Below are 14317 nucleotides of genomic sequence, written 5' to 3'. Positions count from 1 at the left end.
TACCATATGCATCCGCTACAATACGCCGTACATACATGAGGTTTGACATAAGGTGCATTGGCCTACAGTGTACACACTGTACTGTGGATCCCAAACAATTGAAGGACTCAAGACTCAAAAGAGAGATTAGACATTTGCCCAGAACCCAAACTAGTAAGTACACTACGTGTTGTTTTGCGTCGTATTGCAAGGTTATTTTATGTAGGATTTGTTTTTTTTACTCAAGTTGTGACCCATAAAAAATGGATCGTGACCCACAGATGGGTCCAGACCCATTGTTTTGGAAATGGTGCCTTACATGATATAGACATTAAGGTGCGCGTTGTACATGAGATTAAGGTGCACGACTGAAGAACACCTCTTCTCTACATTGTCAGGCTTTTACCGAAGTCAGCTCGCTGGTTGATGGCCAATGACAGGAATGAGGAAGCATGGAAGCTGATCCGGAAAGCGGCTCGGGTGAATGGGAAGCCGCTCCGGGAGGGTCTGGAGCTATGCCAGGTAACGCTTTTTGGGCTTATTGACCATTTTGAAGTGGCTACAATCAGTAAAGCAAACATGGCATGGAGGTGGAGGGAGGCAGCTGCATCTTGCAGAATGTTAACAATGAATGGAGAGAATTCCACGCCCACATTCCTCTGTGGCGGAAGCTGGCGACACATTTTTGTTGACAACACCACCAGCTCAGGTCCGACTATTTCTCTTCAGCTGGCGACACATTTTTGTTGACACCAGCTCAGGTCCGACTATTTCTCTTCAGCTGGCGACACATTTTTGTTGACACCAGCTCAGGTCCCACTATTTCTCCTCAGATGCAGCCTAGATTCTGAGAAACAAGGGTTTCAAGACGGCGCTTAAACAGGAAGTGGACTGCGGAGAAATGCGGAAGGATTGACTGCGCCCCGTCACGCACATATTAACTGTATATATGATGATTTCGGGTGTGCCAGTACAATGACAGTACAGTATAGAGCGTCGCAGTCCCGCCCCCTTTCATGACGACGCCAGGCCCAGGAAATGAATCCCAATGCATTTTTCCCATAGACATTTCAAAAACTATTTTTTTAAAGACATTTTAAGCGTCATACGAAGCCAACTCGAGTCGTGAAAAGAATCATGACAACAAACACAATATTTTGGACCAAACAAATAATTACAAAGAAGAAAAAGTATTGCTGTTTTTTTCTACCTTCTAATTCTTTGTTTGGCCCAAAACATTGTGTTTATTGTACCGTGTGGGGACATGGTAACTGTCATTTCTCAACCGTTTCGGACGTGGGGCAAATTAGGCCTTAATGTTAAATGTTCAAGCATATTCAAAATAGTAGTAAGTAAGCCTTGCCGAGCCATGAGGCCCATAGGGCAGGAGCCCATCTCCTGTTTAGTTAGCATGAGGCAGATTGATGTACAAGTACACCCTTCAAATAATGCATACTTTACCTTATTTCAGAGCATTTTTTAAAGCATACAGGCTTCTCGGCTGCCCATCTTTTAAAAAAACAAAATGCTTTGATTTAATTGACATGGTTTCACATAGGGGCCTACCATATTAGCCATATTGCCATATTGCTTGGTAGACAAGGAACTGTGTCAGTGCTCCCTGGCTTCTATGCTGCTTGCTTCTCACTTCATGTATCATGGATTATACCGTGGCTAACTGAAAATGTTCCTTTTGCAGTCTACATGATCTTCTGTCACACTTTCTAGCCACCCTTATTGTTTTCCCCAATCAGTTCTATACTTCTGACGTCTCAGCCTTTAGGGTTAGGGGTAGTACTATCGGCGCTCGCATCATAGGGCCGAGGGACCTTGAGTACGCTCCCCTTTAAACCCTGACTGCAAGCTTCTTCTCATGCCAAAGGTGATGTTTTTCTTTTCACAGGGCTGTAACAACAAAGAAGAGAGGAGAAAACACACTGTGATTGACCTTGTCCGAACTCCAAATATGAGGAAGCAGTCGCTGATACTATTTTACTTATGGTGAGTGAGTATCTGTTTACAACCTCTGGTTCTGGACGTTTGCGAGGTTGTGGCGGGCTCCAGCAAACCAGAGGCAACAAGGACCCTCTTGTTAAAGTCGGGTAAACATAGAGCGGCCGACCTTTTAACCACTTAAGCCCTATATACTTCATCGTACGGCGAATAGCAAACGTGCTGTGAGCATGTAGCTATTTTAGAAAACTAGAGGTTCAGGGAGCTACAGCTACACCTACACGGCCCACACATCTAGATGTCGGGCTGACTGATATGCCCACATACAGTATGTAGTCTCGGTATCTTTGCTCCATTTTTCCTCATATATGGAGCTGACTATTGTGTGTGTGTGTGTGTGTGTGTGCTTTCATTCACCACCCTGCTTCTTTCCTTCTGCCTCAGGTTCATCAATGTTCTAGTCTACTACGGCTTGTCCCTCAACATCTCGGACTTTGGGATGAACATCTACCTCACTCAGATGATCTTTGGTCTGGTGGAGATGCCCGCTCGCACCATCATCCTCTTCACCCTCAACCGCTCCCGCAGGGTCTCTCAGCTGGCCTTCCTAGCGGTGGCTGGGATCGCCTGCCTGCTCACCGTCTTCATTCCCAACGGTATGGAGCTCAGACGCACATGATCTGACATGTTAACGGTGGTTCCACACTAGTACTGTACGCTTTTTCACTGGGTTTAGCGGAGCCGAAAGTAGTAGGCTATCCCTAGCTGTGAGCCTGCCACCAACAGCCTCCTAGACCCCACTAGCTGTGAGCCTGCCACCAACCGCCTCCTAGACCCCACTAGACAGCTGTGAGCCTGCCACCAACAGCCTCCTAGACCCCACTAGACAGCTGCGGAAAACGGATCAAATCAACCCCAGTCCGAAATAAATGTATACGGAAGAAATATTTGGCGGCAGTATGGAAACGTGATTGACATAAAGTGAGGTTGATTTTGTTTTTCAAGTACAACAGTACTTGAATGAATTAACCACTTACTGTATCCCCCCCCCCCCCCCCCCTTTTTAAATAGTGAAAATAGCCATACTGCGTAGTGAGCATTTTTTTAATTTTGTTTTTAAAAATCTATTTTAATGTTTTTAGTTTTATATAGGAAATGTAAAAAATACATCTCTACAATACAAGTGACATTTGCTCGTGACCCACACAAAATGAGTCTGTCACCCAACAATGGGTGCCCTCCCGACCCACTGCTTGGGAAGCACACTGTAACCAAGCATCTCTCTTATAGACCTTTATAAGAAATGTCCTAGCCATGGTTGGGAAGTTACAATGCATCTTTCTTATAGACCTTTATAAGAAATGTCCTAGCCATGGTTGGGAAGTTACAATGCATCTTTCTTATAGACCTTTATAAGAAATGTCCTAGCCATGGTTGGGAAGTTACAATGCATCTTTCTTATAGACCTTTATAAGAAATGTCCTAGCCATGGTTGGGAAGTTACAATGCATCTTTCTTATAGACCTTTATAAGAAATGTCCTAGCCATGGTTGGGAAGTTACAATGCATCTTTCTTGTAGACCTTTCCACCATAAGAACTGTCCTGGCCATGGTTGGGAAGTTTGGAGTGAGTGCCTCTCTGTCCATCGTGCACATCTTCTCGGCTGAGATCTTCCCCACTGTTGTCAGGTGAGCATCATGAAGAGACGCCTTGAGACAGACATGTGCGTATACAGTAGCATCCTCCTGAATAGTTTTTGTTCAAAACAACCTAGTGTCCGATTTACCCCCAATTTGAATCATACATTGAGTTTAGAGGTCCCTCAATGTGTGATAAAAATTTGAGGGGCCTCTATATCAGGGGTTCTCAACGTTTTCAGCCGGGGACCCCCGGCAATGCTTTGCCAATGTCTCGGGACCCCCGCCCCCTCCCGACCCCCAATATAAATTGACTGCTACAACAACCTTAATAATAGAGACCAAAAAGCATAAATAAATACTGAAACCAGATATAATCATTAGGGAAGGTGTATGCATGTACTATGTGTACAACCGGTATATGTAAACTCTTCATTTCCATTGTCCAGCCATTCAGTTGCAAAAAAAGAAATTGGGGACCCCCCAAAATAATTTGGCGACCCTTGCTCTATGTACAGTAATAGCACACCTCCAAAAGCACTTTCACTTTTGCCCATAGAGGGGTGCCACAAATATCTTAAGGTGCACTGTATGATGTAGAAAACCTGCAACCCACGACTTAACAGGCCTGGTGGAGATAATGATCTCAGACAAGCACACTTTTCTAGCTTGTGTTGTTTTTTTTTTACTTTTAAAGCTATTTCGCAGCAGGGAGGCTGCAGCCAGAGGTTATGGCTATTTGGGGGTCCTTGGCATGGAAAAGCCCCTGGCCCTGATATAGCGTAACCCCTTTTGACCGCTGATGACTATTCCAAGAATGTCCTCTCGCGATAGAAAGTGTGGGTTTCAGTTAATTATGGCTGTGTGCTGTTCTCTGTGGTAAGTTGACATTAAATGGGTTGTGGTTATTATCTAGCTAAATGTGGGTGACTAGCCAAAAACATTATAACTTGCAAGTATTGTCCTCCTTCCCTCAAATGACAATCTGGTAGCACTGACACTGTGTTAATAGTCTTTAATACACAGAATTTAATAAAAAAAAAAGGCTGGGTTGTCCTTTGCTGATTCAAATGCCCCCTTATATTCCCCTTATATGTAGAATATAATCAATAAAGGCAAAAAGCCAAAAACAAACTTAAAAAAAAAAGACTAACAGTCCGACAGGCAGTAGTCCGACAACAATGTCACTCCCGACATGCGTGGCCGGTTACAACTATGCCGTAGCAGGTTAAAACTCACCTGTGACAGGTTAAAACTAACCCGTGGCTTCCTGTGAGGTTAGGTTTAGGCCAGGGTTTGGGTTTTGGGTAGGGTGTCGGACTAATTCCTGTCGGACTGTTAGTATGTCGGTCTTTGTCGGACCAAACGCATGCACCCCATTTCATATTATCTGTTTTTCTGCCTTTTTTTGTCTTTGGCCTCTCTCTCTCTCTCTGACAGACAGAATGGAATTGGTATGTGTTCCATGTGTGCCCGGGTTGGGGGAGTGTTGGCTCCCATCATCTACCTACTCAGGCCGGTCAGTGAGCAGGCCCCCATGGTTCTGTTTGGCCTGGGCACCATAGTGGGCTCTGCTCTCACCGTCTTCCTGCCTGAAACAGCCAATATGCGGCTGCCTGACACTATTGAGGATGTGGAACGATCCGACCCCAGGTCTAAATGATTTGTCTTTTTATTTTTTATTTTTTCAAAAGACCATTTCGGTGATCTCTGGCACATACAGTACAAAATGTAACACGAAGGATATTACTGTGTTGACATGCAAGGTCGCATTGACTGGATATGAGTTATATAGCATATTGATATGGTGTGTCAAGTGATATTTCACAGTTTGTACTGCCAACAGAGTTTGTTTTTGTACTGTTGGCAGGTGCTGCTCAAACACACTTTAACAGGATGCTTGGTGCAAGGATTTAATCTGTGACCTTCCAGTTATGGAATGGTCTGTAATCACTGACATCCAACTTGAACCCCAGCATCCATGCTCTCGAGGGAAACATTCGCCAGAAATAGCCGATCTACTAAGCTTATGAAGCATCGCTTTGCAGCGCGTCGTGAGCCTACTTTCGCGAAGATTCGGTGTTGACGAAAAAAGTACAGTAAACTCGAATCATTTAAAAAGGTTAGGTTAGGTTTCAACAACTGTACATTGCATAACTGTCTTCCACAGTTATCATAGAGGCGTGAAGGTGATATACTGTATAATTCTCACACAGCAGTGAGGAGGAACAGGAGAAGGAGAGGAGCCCTGTCTGAGGATCAGAGTGATGGATGCCGTTGGCAGAAAGCAGCACTGGCACGGTCTCCAAGTCCAAGCTGAAGCCAGGCCAGACGTCATTTCAGAAGGAAATGTCCATGCTCTCATGTGGTCAAACCAGGTATTCAGATCAGACACGGAGACACCCAGTACTGAAATGGCTGCTTTACTGAATCCAGCGAATCCATGCTTCGTACTCTTTTTACGTTAAAGAAAATGCCAAACGGTTAACAATTTGTGGCTTTAATATTATCTCTTTGTTTTGAAATGGTAGCAGTGGCACGCAGCAAAGGTCGCCAGGAGCGGGATTCGAACCTGCGATGCACTGTCAGGCTTTTGCAGCCCATAGGGCCCGGGCGGCTGAGACTGGTTGGCCATCGAATAAAACAATGATTTTAAGTCCACAGAAATAAAGTGACTTAATACATTATTTAATATAATTATTGGTTAAATAAAGAAATAAGTTTTACTATTTTCTCAGAAAATATAAATCCAGAAGCTGACAAACGCGCTTCAAAGCAACACGTGAGCATTTATATTTGTATGCATTGTTGGCGGCAGTGGCTCAGGGGTAGAGTGACCGGACGGGGTACAGTATGTGGGTATGTGGCGGCAGTGGCTCAGGGGTAGAGTGACCGGATGGGGTACAGTATGCGGGTATGTGGCGGCAGTGGCTCAGGGGTAGAGTGACCGGATGGGGTACAGTATGCGGGTATGTGGCGGCAGTGGCTCAGGGTAGAGTGACCGGATGGGGTACAGTATGCGGGTATGTGGCGGCAGTGGCTCAGGGGTAGAGTGACCGGATGGGGTACAGTATGCGGGTATGTGGCGGCAGTGGCTCAGGGTAGAGTGACCGGATGGGGTACAGTATGCGGGTATGTGGCGGCAGTGGCTCAGGGGTAGAGTGACCGGATGGGGTACAGTATGCGGGTATGTGGCGGCAGTGGCTCAGGGGTAGAGTGACCGGATGGGGTACAGTATGCGGGTATGTGGCGGCAGTGGCTCAGGGGTACAGTGACCTGAATGGGGACTCTGAACCCCTAATTGCTCCCGATGTGCAGGTTGGTGACTTGCATGGTTTCCTCCGGCATCTGTGTGTGAATGTGTGTGAAAACTGTGAATGGATGATTGTAATGCACAATCTCTGTGAAGTGCCTTTGATAAAGGCGCTAAATGCACCATTTAACATTTATATAATATACTGTTTGACTTGCGTGCAGTGTTGCTGTGTTGTGGGTGAGATGTCAGCGGCACCGTGGCATTACAAACATTATGCGTAGGGCAATAGTCAGCGACGTGCCTGACTACCAGCCTCTTGTACTGTCGAATTCATGGGCACAACAGTACTCGTCTTTAACCCTGGAAAGAGCCTCATTGGTTCACCCACTGGGGCGAAGCAGGGCCTCTCCGTGGTGGGGCCCCTGGACACATGAGAACAGAACTTTGGTGGTTCTGGACTCATGACTTCAGTGCTCTGCCGCGGGGAGGCAGATGCTTTTTGAGCCTACTGGGGGCTATCAAAGGCATCCAGCAGTTTTTTTGTGTATTAAGCATATCATCACTGATCAACCTTGTAAGTCCAAAATAGTTATTTTTCAGAAAATAGGGAAAACAAAACCTGCGTTCCAATATATCCAATAAATAATAATAATAATAAACTTTATTTATATAGCACCTTTTATACATAAATGTAGCTCAAAGTGCTTTACAGAGCAGAAAAAATAATAAAAACAAAAGCAAAACAAAACAGCATTAAAACAGGCATGCAGTTTAAAACAATAGGGCAATAGCGCAGTGTCAAATCAGGAGAAGGCAGTGGTACAAAGATAAGAACAGATAAAGCAGGGCAACGACATTAAAAAACGACAATAAAAAACAAGCAGTAATACAATACAGTGAAGACATGAATTAAAAAATAAAAAAAATAAAAAAAATCACTTAAAAGCATTGTTGTAGAGGTGGGTTTTGAGCTGAGCTTTAAAAATGTCTACAGAGGCTGCCTGACGAATGTACAGTGGGAGCTTGTTCCATGCCGACGGCCTGTAGAAGCAAAAAGCTGCTTCCCCATATTGTCTAGTTGCCACCTCTCTAGGCAAAGCGAGCATGCCAGCAGTGGAAGACCTTAGGGGCCGGTTTGGGACATATTTATGCAGGCAGTCAAGTAGGTAGGAGGGCGCGAGACCATTGAGAGCTTTATAGACAAGTAAAATAATTTTAAAATCAATCCTAAAAACAACCGGAAGCCAGTGCAGTGATGCCAAAACTGGAGTAATATGTTCTCTCATCTTAGTTCTAGTTAAAACTCTAGCTGCTGCATTTTGGACAAGTTGTAATCTGTCAGTTGTTTTCTTAGGCAGTCCTGAAAAGAGTGCATTGCAGTAGTCAAGCCGAGAAAAAACAAAGGCGTGGATTAGCGTTTTTGCATCGTCCAAGGACAAATAGGCTCTGGTTCGTGCAATATTTCTAAGGTGAAAAAAGGCAATCTTGGTAACATGATTAATGTGTGAATTAAAATTCAATTCAGAATCAATAATAAGTTAACCCCCAGGTTCTTTACTGTACTGTTACTTTCTACAGTCAGGTTGCCAAGTCTGCTTATTATTGATTCTTTCTGCTCGCTAGATCCGATTATGAGAACTTCTGTCTTATCCTCATTTAGCTTGAGAAAGTTCTCACTCATCCAACATTTGATGCTAGATAGACAGGTCAACAACATGTAGTTCACTTTCTTTTACCTCTCTTATTATTTCACTTTTTGAGGGGCGCTAGCCCCTCCTATGCCCAGCTTTGTGTGTCTGTGTGTACCCCATATTGATGATTTGATTGGCTGAGCACGGGATGTGATGTATGATGATGTATGATGATAAGAGTGCCCCTCGCTTCACACAAGTGTGATTTTTACAACCCTGAATTATTTTGCTCTGGATTCGGTAGCTTGTGTAGCTGCCTGGCATTGTCTCATGTATTCATCCTTTTCTCCATGAGAATGTGATTTGATCCTTTAGCCTACTCTTTGTTCTAAGATTGTCATATCTTAAGAAGATTGTTTGCCCCTCTTTTGATTTTTATTCCTAGTTTTTAACCTTTTAAACCTTTTAATTAGTTTTCTAATAAATATGTCTGTATTTCTTTCTGTAAAGCGACTTTGGGTACCTAGAAAAGCGCTATATAAATCGTATATATTATTATTATTATTATATATGTGCAGTTTTTGTACACTTTTTCGGTTCTCTTTGTTGACATCTAACACAGAGTTGCTGTCAATGGCCCTTTTATGCTGACTCCAAGCATGGCATTGGTTTGATGCTCTGCGTTGAAAATGGAGTTCAATCCCAGAATCTTTAAACCTGTAGCCTCTTTTTATGCAACCCAACCATTACTAATCCAGGGAGAGCCGGGAATCAAACCAACCTTCCGAGACCTCAGTCCTGATCCACTGCTGCCCCAACTAATGAGGGTTTGGTATTTCTCACAGAGGCATAGCCTGTTAAAGAACACTGCCACCATCTGGAGAAAGCTGGTATCATCTGAGTACTGAAGTACAAGGATCCTTTCCGTTGTTTTAAAATGTTTGTTTATAACATCTTGTTTATTTTTCTTGAATGTTAACTTTTTTTATGAATACAATGTAATTTTGTCCAGTCTGCATGGTATAGTTAGTATGTGGATTTGTACTTTTTACGCCCGGATACCCCGTCCAGGACAGGCTTCAAGACGCGCCTCCTCAGGAGACTGAACCCATTTGATTTAGCATTAGGAACCCGTTGAGACTGCATGCCTTTGCTGACGTCGACCCCAGGCAGGGTTCGAACCCACAACTTTCCGCATGAAAGGCATTATGCTCTGTCTAACCACTACGCTATAGGGCATGTTCAATATATAACTATACAATTGGGGTGGTTATATTTTGTCTCCCTGCTCTTCTATTGAGACATTTAGATTGTGTCAAATGTCATGTCTTACACAGGATCTGATGGTCAAGATTACATTTATTCCCTGAGCAAGCAGACTCAATGGTAAAATTGTCAGCACTTGCGCACAAAACCAAATTCAAATCCGGGGTAGAAGAGGAAAGTTGCGTACTGCATCTTTATTAACATATTTTGTTTGCTTCTGAGAAGCTCAATAACTATATTTAGTATAGTAACTACTCACCATTCAACTTTAAGTCCCATCAACAGGCTTAAATAGTCTAGTAATCTCTGTAATATAAATATATGCAATAACTTGTATTTTATTATTGTTCTTTGTTTATTTTTGTTTGTGGATTATTATGTGCAGTATCATATCATGTTTTAACATTTCAAATACATTTATTTTAATAAGTATAGCATTTTATTTCAAGTGCAGTTCATTGAATCTGTAAGAGGTGATGTAAACAAATAATGGATAAAAGCAACACAATATGTAGGCCTAATGCAGCCTACAAATATTGTCCGTATTATGTAGGCTTATTTTTGACAACAGCATATTGTCGACATGTAATGTAAAATTGTAAATGTACATTGATTGCTAACAATGTATTTAATTCATGTTTGATTAGAAATCGATTTAAAATGGGGAATGAGCCCTGATAGCTGCACCCTCACCACTAAAATTGTAAATGGTAAATGGTGCATTTATATAGTGCCTTTATCCAAGGCGCTTTACATAGATTGTGCATTACATTCACCCATTCATACACCGATGGCGGCGGAAGCCATGCAAGGTACCAACCAGCACATCGGGAGCAATTGGGGGTTCAGTGTCTTGCCCAAGGACACTTCGACATGTAGACAGGAGGAGCCGGGATTCGAACCGCCGACCCATGGATCATTGGACGACCTGCTCTACCTCTTGAGCCACAGTCGCCCCTAACCACTACTCCTTACAGTTGACATGGTTACTGAAATTGACATGTTCACATATTCTGTATCAGTGTGTAGCTATAGACAGCAGGTGGCGCTCTAAACTAAAGGAAAATAAAAAATCACTTGATGGCAGCTCGATGCACCAAGCCGAATGTGGAGTAGGTTGTATGGGTAATGGGTAGGCTGCTAAATAAAATAAGCATGTTGGTTTGTATTTATAGAAAGTCAGTCGTAGCGTACACATTCTGGTTTGTATCACCACCCAGTAGTCGAATTAAATCAAAATGGCTGATTACAGCGTCAGTATTTGATTTTTTTCGTTTTTTCCTCTGAAATTAATAAATAGGCCTATTTGTTTTCAATCAGACTGAATGAATAGTGAATATAATGTGTAGCCTACTGAACGTATCAACTAACCGTATATGCGTGGGCAGCGTGGCCCTAACCCATAACCTCACTGACATATCTAACGTGTTTACAATTGCATCCATCCCTATCCCAGCCCCCTCCCTCCGTTCAGCCTCTCCAGCCCATTGGTCCGGCGTTGTGTCAATCAAGCGGGCAGTCCCGTTAGTTTCATTGTGGCCATGCAAAGCCAACGCCATCACACAGCGGCAACGGCGAGGGGAGCGACAGCACAGGAGCGTTCTGTATCATATAGGGGGGAATAATAATTTATTATTATCCGTGCTCGACTGACGGTAATGGAATATAGCTCACTGGATCACTGATTGCCTTTGAATTGGTAAGAGACAGTTTCCCACTTTACCTTGATTCAGATCCCAAAACGAAATGAAATACTTAGATTTTTTTTTATAGCTATCCATATAATTACTATACGTTAGTTGCAAATACATTTACGTCCACAGGTCTACTATGCAGGTGACATGTCGACTGCTTTAAGCTACTCGTGCTGTTTTACGCTACCGTTCATTTGCTGACTGCATGCATGCCTTGATGATGATTTGATACCCGAATGAATTAAGAGATCAGATATGGAACCCTAGGGTAATCAGCAAAGTAGGTTATCCTCTGCCATTCATTCAAATAAAGAGCTAATCCACTCGTTTGAATCACAGCAGGCTTTCCAAATGTGCAAACTGCAAAGCATCGCCTTGCAGCATTCATGTTGATGTTGACCTCCTGGCTAAGCTGGCTTGGTTGTTTACCAACCAGGCAACCACCTCCCTGTCTGCATCTTGTATTGATGGAGTGTCACGTGAAGGACATGATTCCGTGGATGCTGCTTAAGCCCTCATTTATACTAGTTGCGTGCCGCTGTCGCGCTCCGTAAATAGTAGATCTACAAGCCCACAACGCGTCACATTCGTGACGCGTTGTTAGCTTGTATATCTGCTATTTACTGCATGTTAACACCAGAATGCTTCTTCCCCTTAACTTTGGCTTTTTTCGGGACTGGACTGGAGTTGTATTATGCCTGAACGTGAACGCTGTGGGTGTTGTCGTTGTCGGTCTGTCTGTGTGTGGTGCTGCTGCACGTTGCGACACAACAGTCTCAGACAGACAGACTGAATCAGCGAGTGAATGAGAACAATTTTAGTGTTTGTGTTCTTGACTCCGTCTGACTGTGACTGTAGGCGGGATGGGAGCATTGGGAGACCGTTGTCTGAATAGCACTGCATGGGGGAATAATAGCATTGTGTTGCACTTTTTATGCGAGTTAATTGTTCTGGTCTAGAGAGCACAACGACAAAACTGTCAGAAAGAATGTCAGAGAGGAGGTAGAGCTGTAGTATAGTGTCGACTGTAGCCTATGCTATTATTACTATTCCGACCCCAATGTGGCTTAAACAATTTCGAGCCGTTTTAATTAGGCCGATGTAGTAGTTGTCCCCATTGGCTTATATTCTATAGTCTCATTTTGTCAGTGGAATGTGTTGCGAATATGAGGGCTTTTGTTGAGACATCCGTTCTTTTGGAATCTGCCTTGGTGTGTTATTATTAGGAAATTGCTTTCTTCTTTCCTTTGGTAATTGGGGTCAATTGCTCTTCTCACCTCCATCTTTTGAAAACAATAATAGCCATCAGCCCATATAAGTGTCAAGCTGAACTCTCTGCCACTACTCACTACAGTAGCAAATGTATTGTAAGGCTAGTGCTTCACAAATTGCATCTGTAGCCTACTGTAGTGTTAGTGTAATGTATAGGCTCTGCCAGACACCCAGCTGTCTGGCTCAACCCATGTTGGGTTTGACCAACTGTGTAGTCTTATGAACTCTGTTTTCCCATGTCAGCATTTCCAGTGGAAGTGGTTCTTTGGTCTGAAGCTGAACTGAATCTAGGTTTGTTCCATGTATAAGCCTACTCTCCATTGAAACCAAGTCATTCAATTAATTGAATTAGACTCATTGGGAATTGTCAGTGTTTTGCACTTTGTCATTTATCAAAGAATAGTAATGAAACAATGCAAATATTTAACTATCTAAATAGGTGTTTCAGATGCTTCCTAACCTAATTGCGATGGTGAGTTTCAGTTTCTGAATCCCCCCCCCCCACCCCCCCCCCCCCTGCAGGGTGCCGGGAATCGGAAGCCGACCACGGAAACCAGTGCTCATGCAGAACATATCACATTTCGTAGAAACCACATCTATGCAAACCCTGCATGGTGCACATTCTCAAGGTCGGAGGAGCATCTGGGCTTCATAGTTACTTTAATTCAGTGTTCCGGTTGGGGCTTTAATTCAAAACCTTTTCTGGACCACTCGCAAATCTTGAAAGTGTTCGTGGCCTACTCAGCTGACTTAACATGGCAGCCATCGGACTGCCGTGTTAATTGCTGTGTTTTTCTTTTCAAGGTTTTTTTTTTTGTCAATTATTTGGGGGACCACTTTCAATACTCTCATGTTGAGAACCACTGCTAAAGGTTTTGATGTCTCTGGAGCCCCCTTTCCACCGGGGTTGAACTGGTTCACTTATTTTTCCCACCTAATATTGAACCAGTTCAGAGTGTTTCCACTAAAAATGTATTGGTCAGAACCCTAAAAGTTGCTTCTGAACTGGAACCAAAGTTCTTTTGGTGGAAAAGGGGCCTGGAAGTTGGCATGAATCATACTGAACTGACGTAACAGACGGTGTACCAAAGAACGGCTCACACTGCTGTGTTTCCGTCTGTCAAGACAGTCTCATTTGCAACCATGGATCATCTTAAGTTTGTTCTATTGAAAAGCCACTGCACAAGCACAGTGCTCGCAGACACCCATCCCTGTCAGCCGCCTAGTCTTTAGTGTACAGAAGTGCTACCCTTGTCACAATGAGTTATGAGTTAAGGAGGGCTGTTTTATTTCTGTATGCTATGCAGTAGCATGACGATATATCAAAAGCAGGAACTGAACATGTGAGCTGTCATAGACAATAATAAGGGAATGTCAAACTCAGGAGACTTATGCTGTAAAATAAAAAAGGAAAAAACAAAAGGTATCCATATATTGAGTTATTGACTATAATATTAGAATAAGCCTCTTTTATTAAATCTTACATACTGTACACCTTGCATACGATGCCTTTGCTTTGGTGTACTGTACTCTTTTGTCCAAAGCACCTGATGAAGCCAAGATTGCTTACTATGGTTCTAGCATGGATAGCCCTAGTGGGAATCTACCCCCCCCCCCCACCAGCCCTT

General features: G+C 43.3%; 2 protein-coding genes across 4 annotated transcripts in view; both read left to right on the top strand.

The window, feature by feature from the left end:
- The window catches only part of LOC310876930 (organic cation transporter protein), a gene marked incomplete at both ends in the record, with an annotated part of 37032 nt that overhangs the window by 4911 nt on the left and 17804 nt on the right, over positions 1-14317 (top strand). The window contains 5 exon segments of the mRNA XM_083790579.1: positions 378-501; positions 1883-1980; positions 2377-2588; positions 3513-3621; positions 5011-5223. Of these exon segments, the coding sequence (XP_083646705.1) occupies positions 378-501; positions 1883-1980; positions 2377-2588; positions 3513-3621; positions 5011-5223 (756 nt within the window).
- Positions 11296-14317, top strand: part of fynb (FYN proto-oncogene, Src family tyrosine kinase b) — a 95622-nt gene continuing 92600 nt past the window's right edge. For all 3 annotated transcript variants that reach the window (XM_083790157.1, XM_083790156.1, XM_083790155.1), the window contains exon 1: positions 11296-11422. The gene's annotated coding sequence lies outside the window, so the exon portion shown is untranslated. The remainder of the gene's footprint in view (positions 11423-14317) is intronic.

This window comes from Protomyctophum parallelum (assembly GCF_964188405.1).
Source record: "Protomyctophum parallelum genome assembly, chromosome: 19".
Lineage (NCBI taxonomy): Eukaryota > Metazoa > Chordata > Actinopteri > Myctophiformes > Myctophidae > Protomyctophum > Protomyctophum parallelum.
Note: the sequence above shows the minus strand (reverse complement) of the source record. Positions and strands in the feature narration are given on the sequence as shown.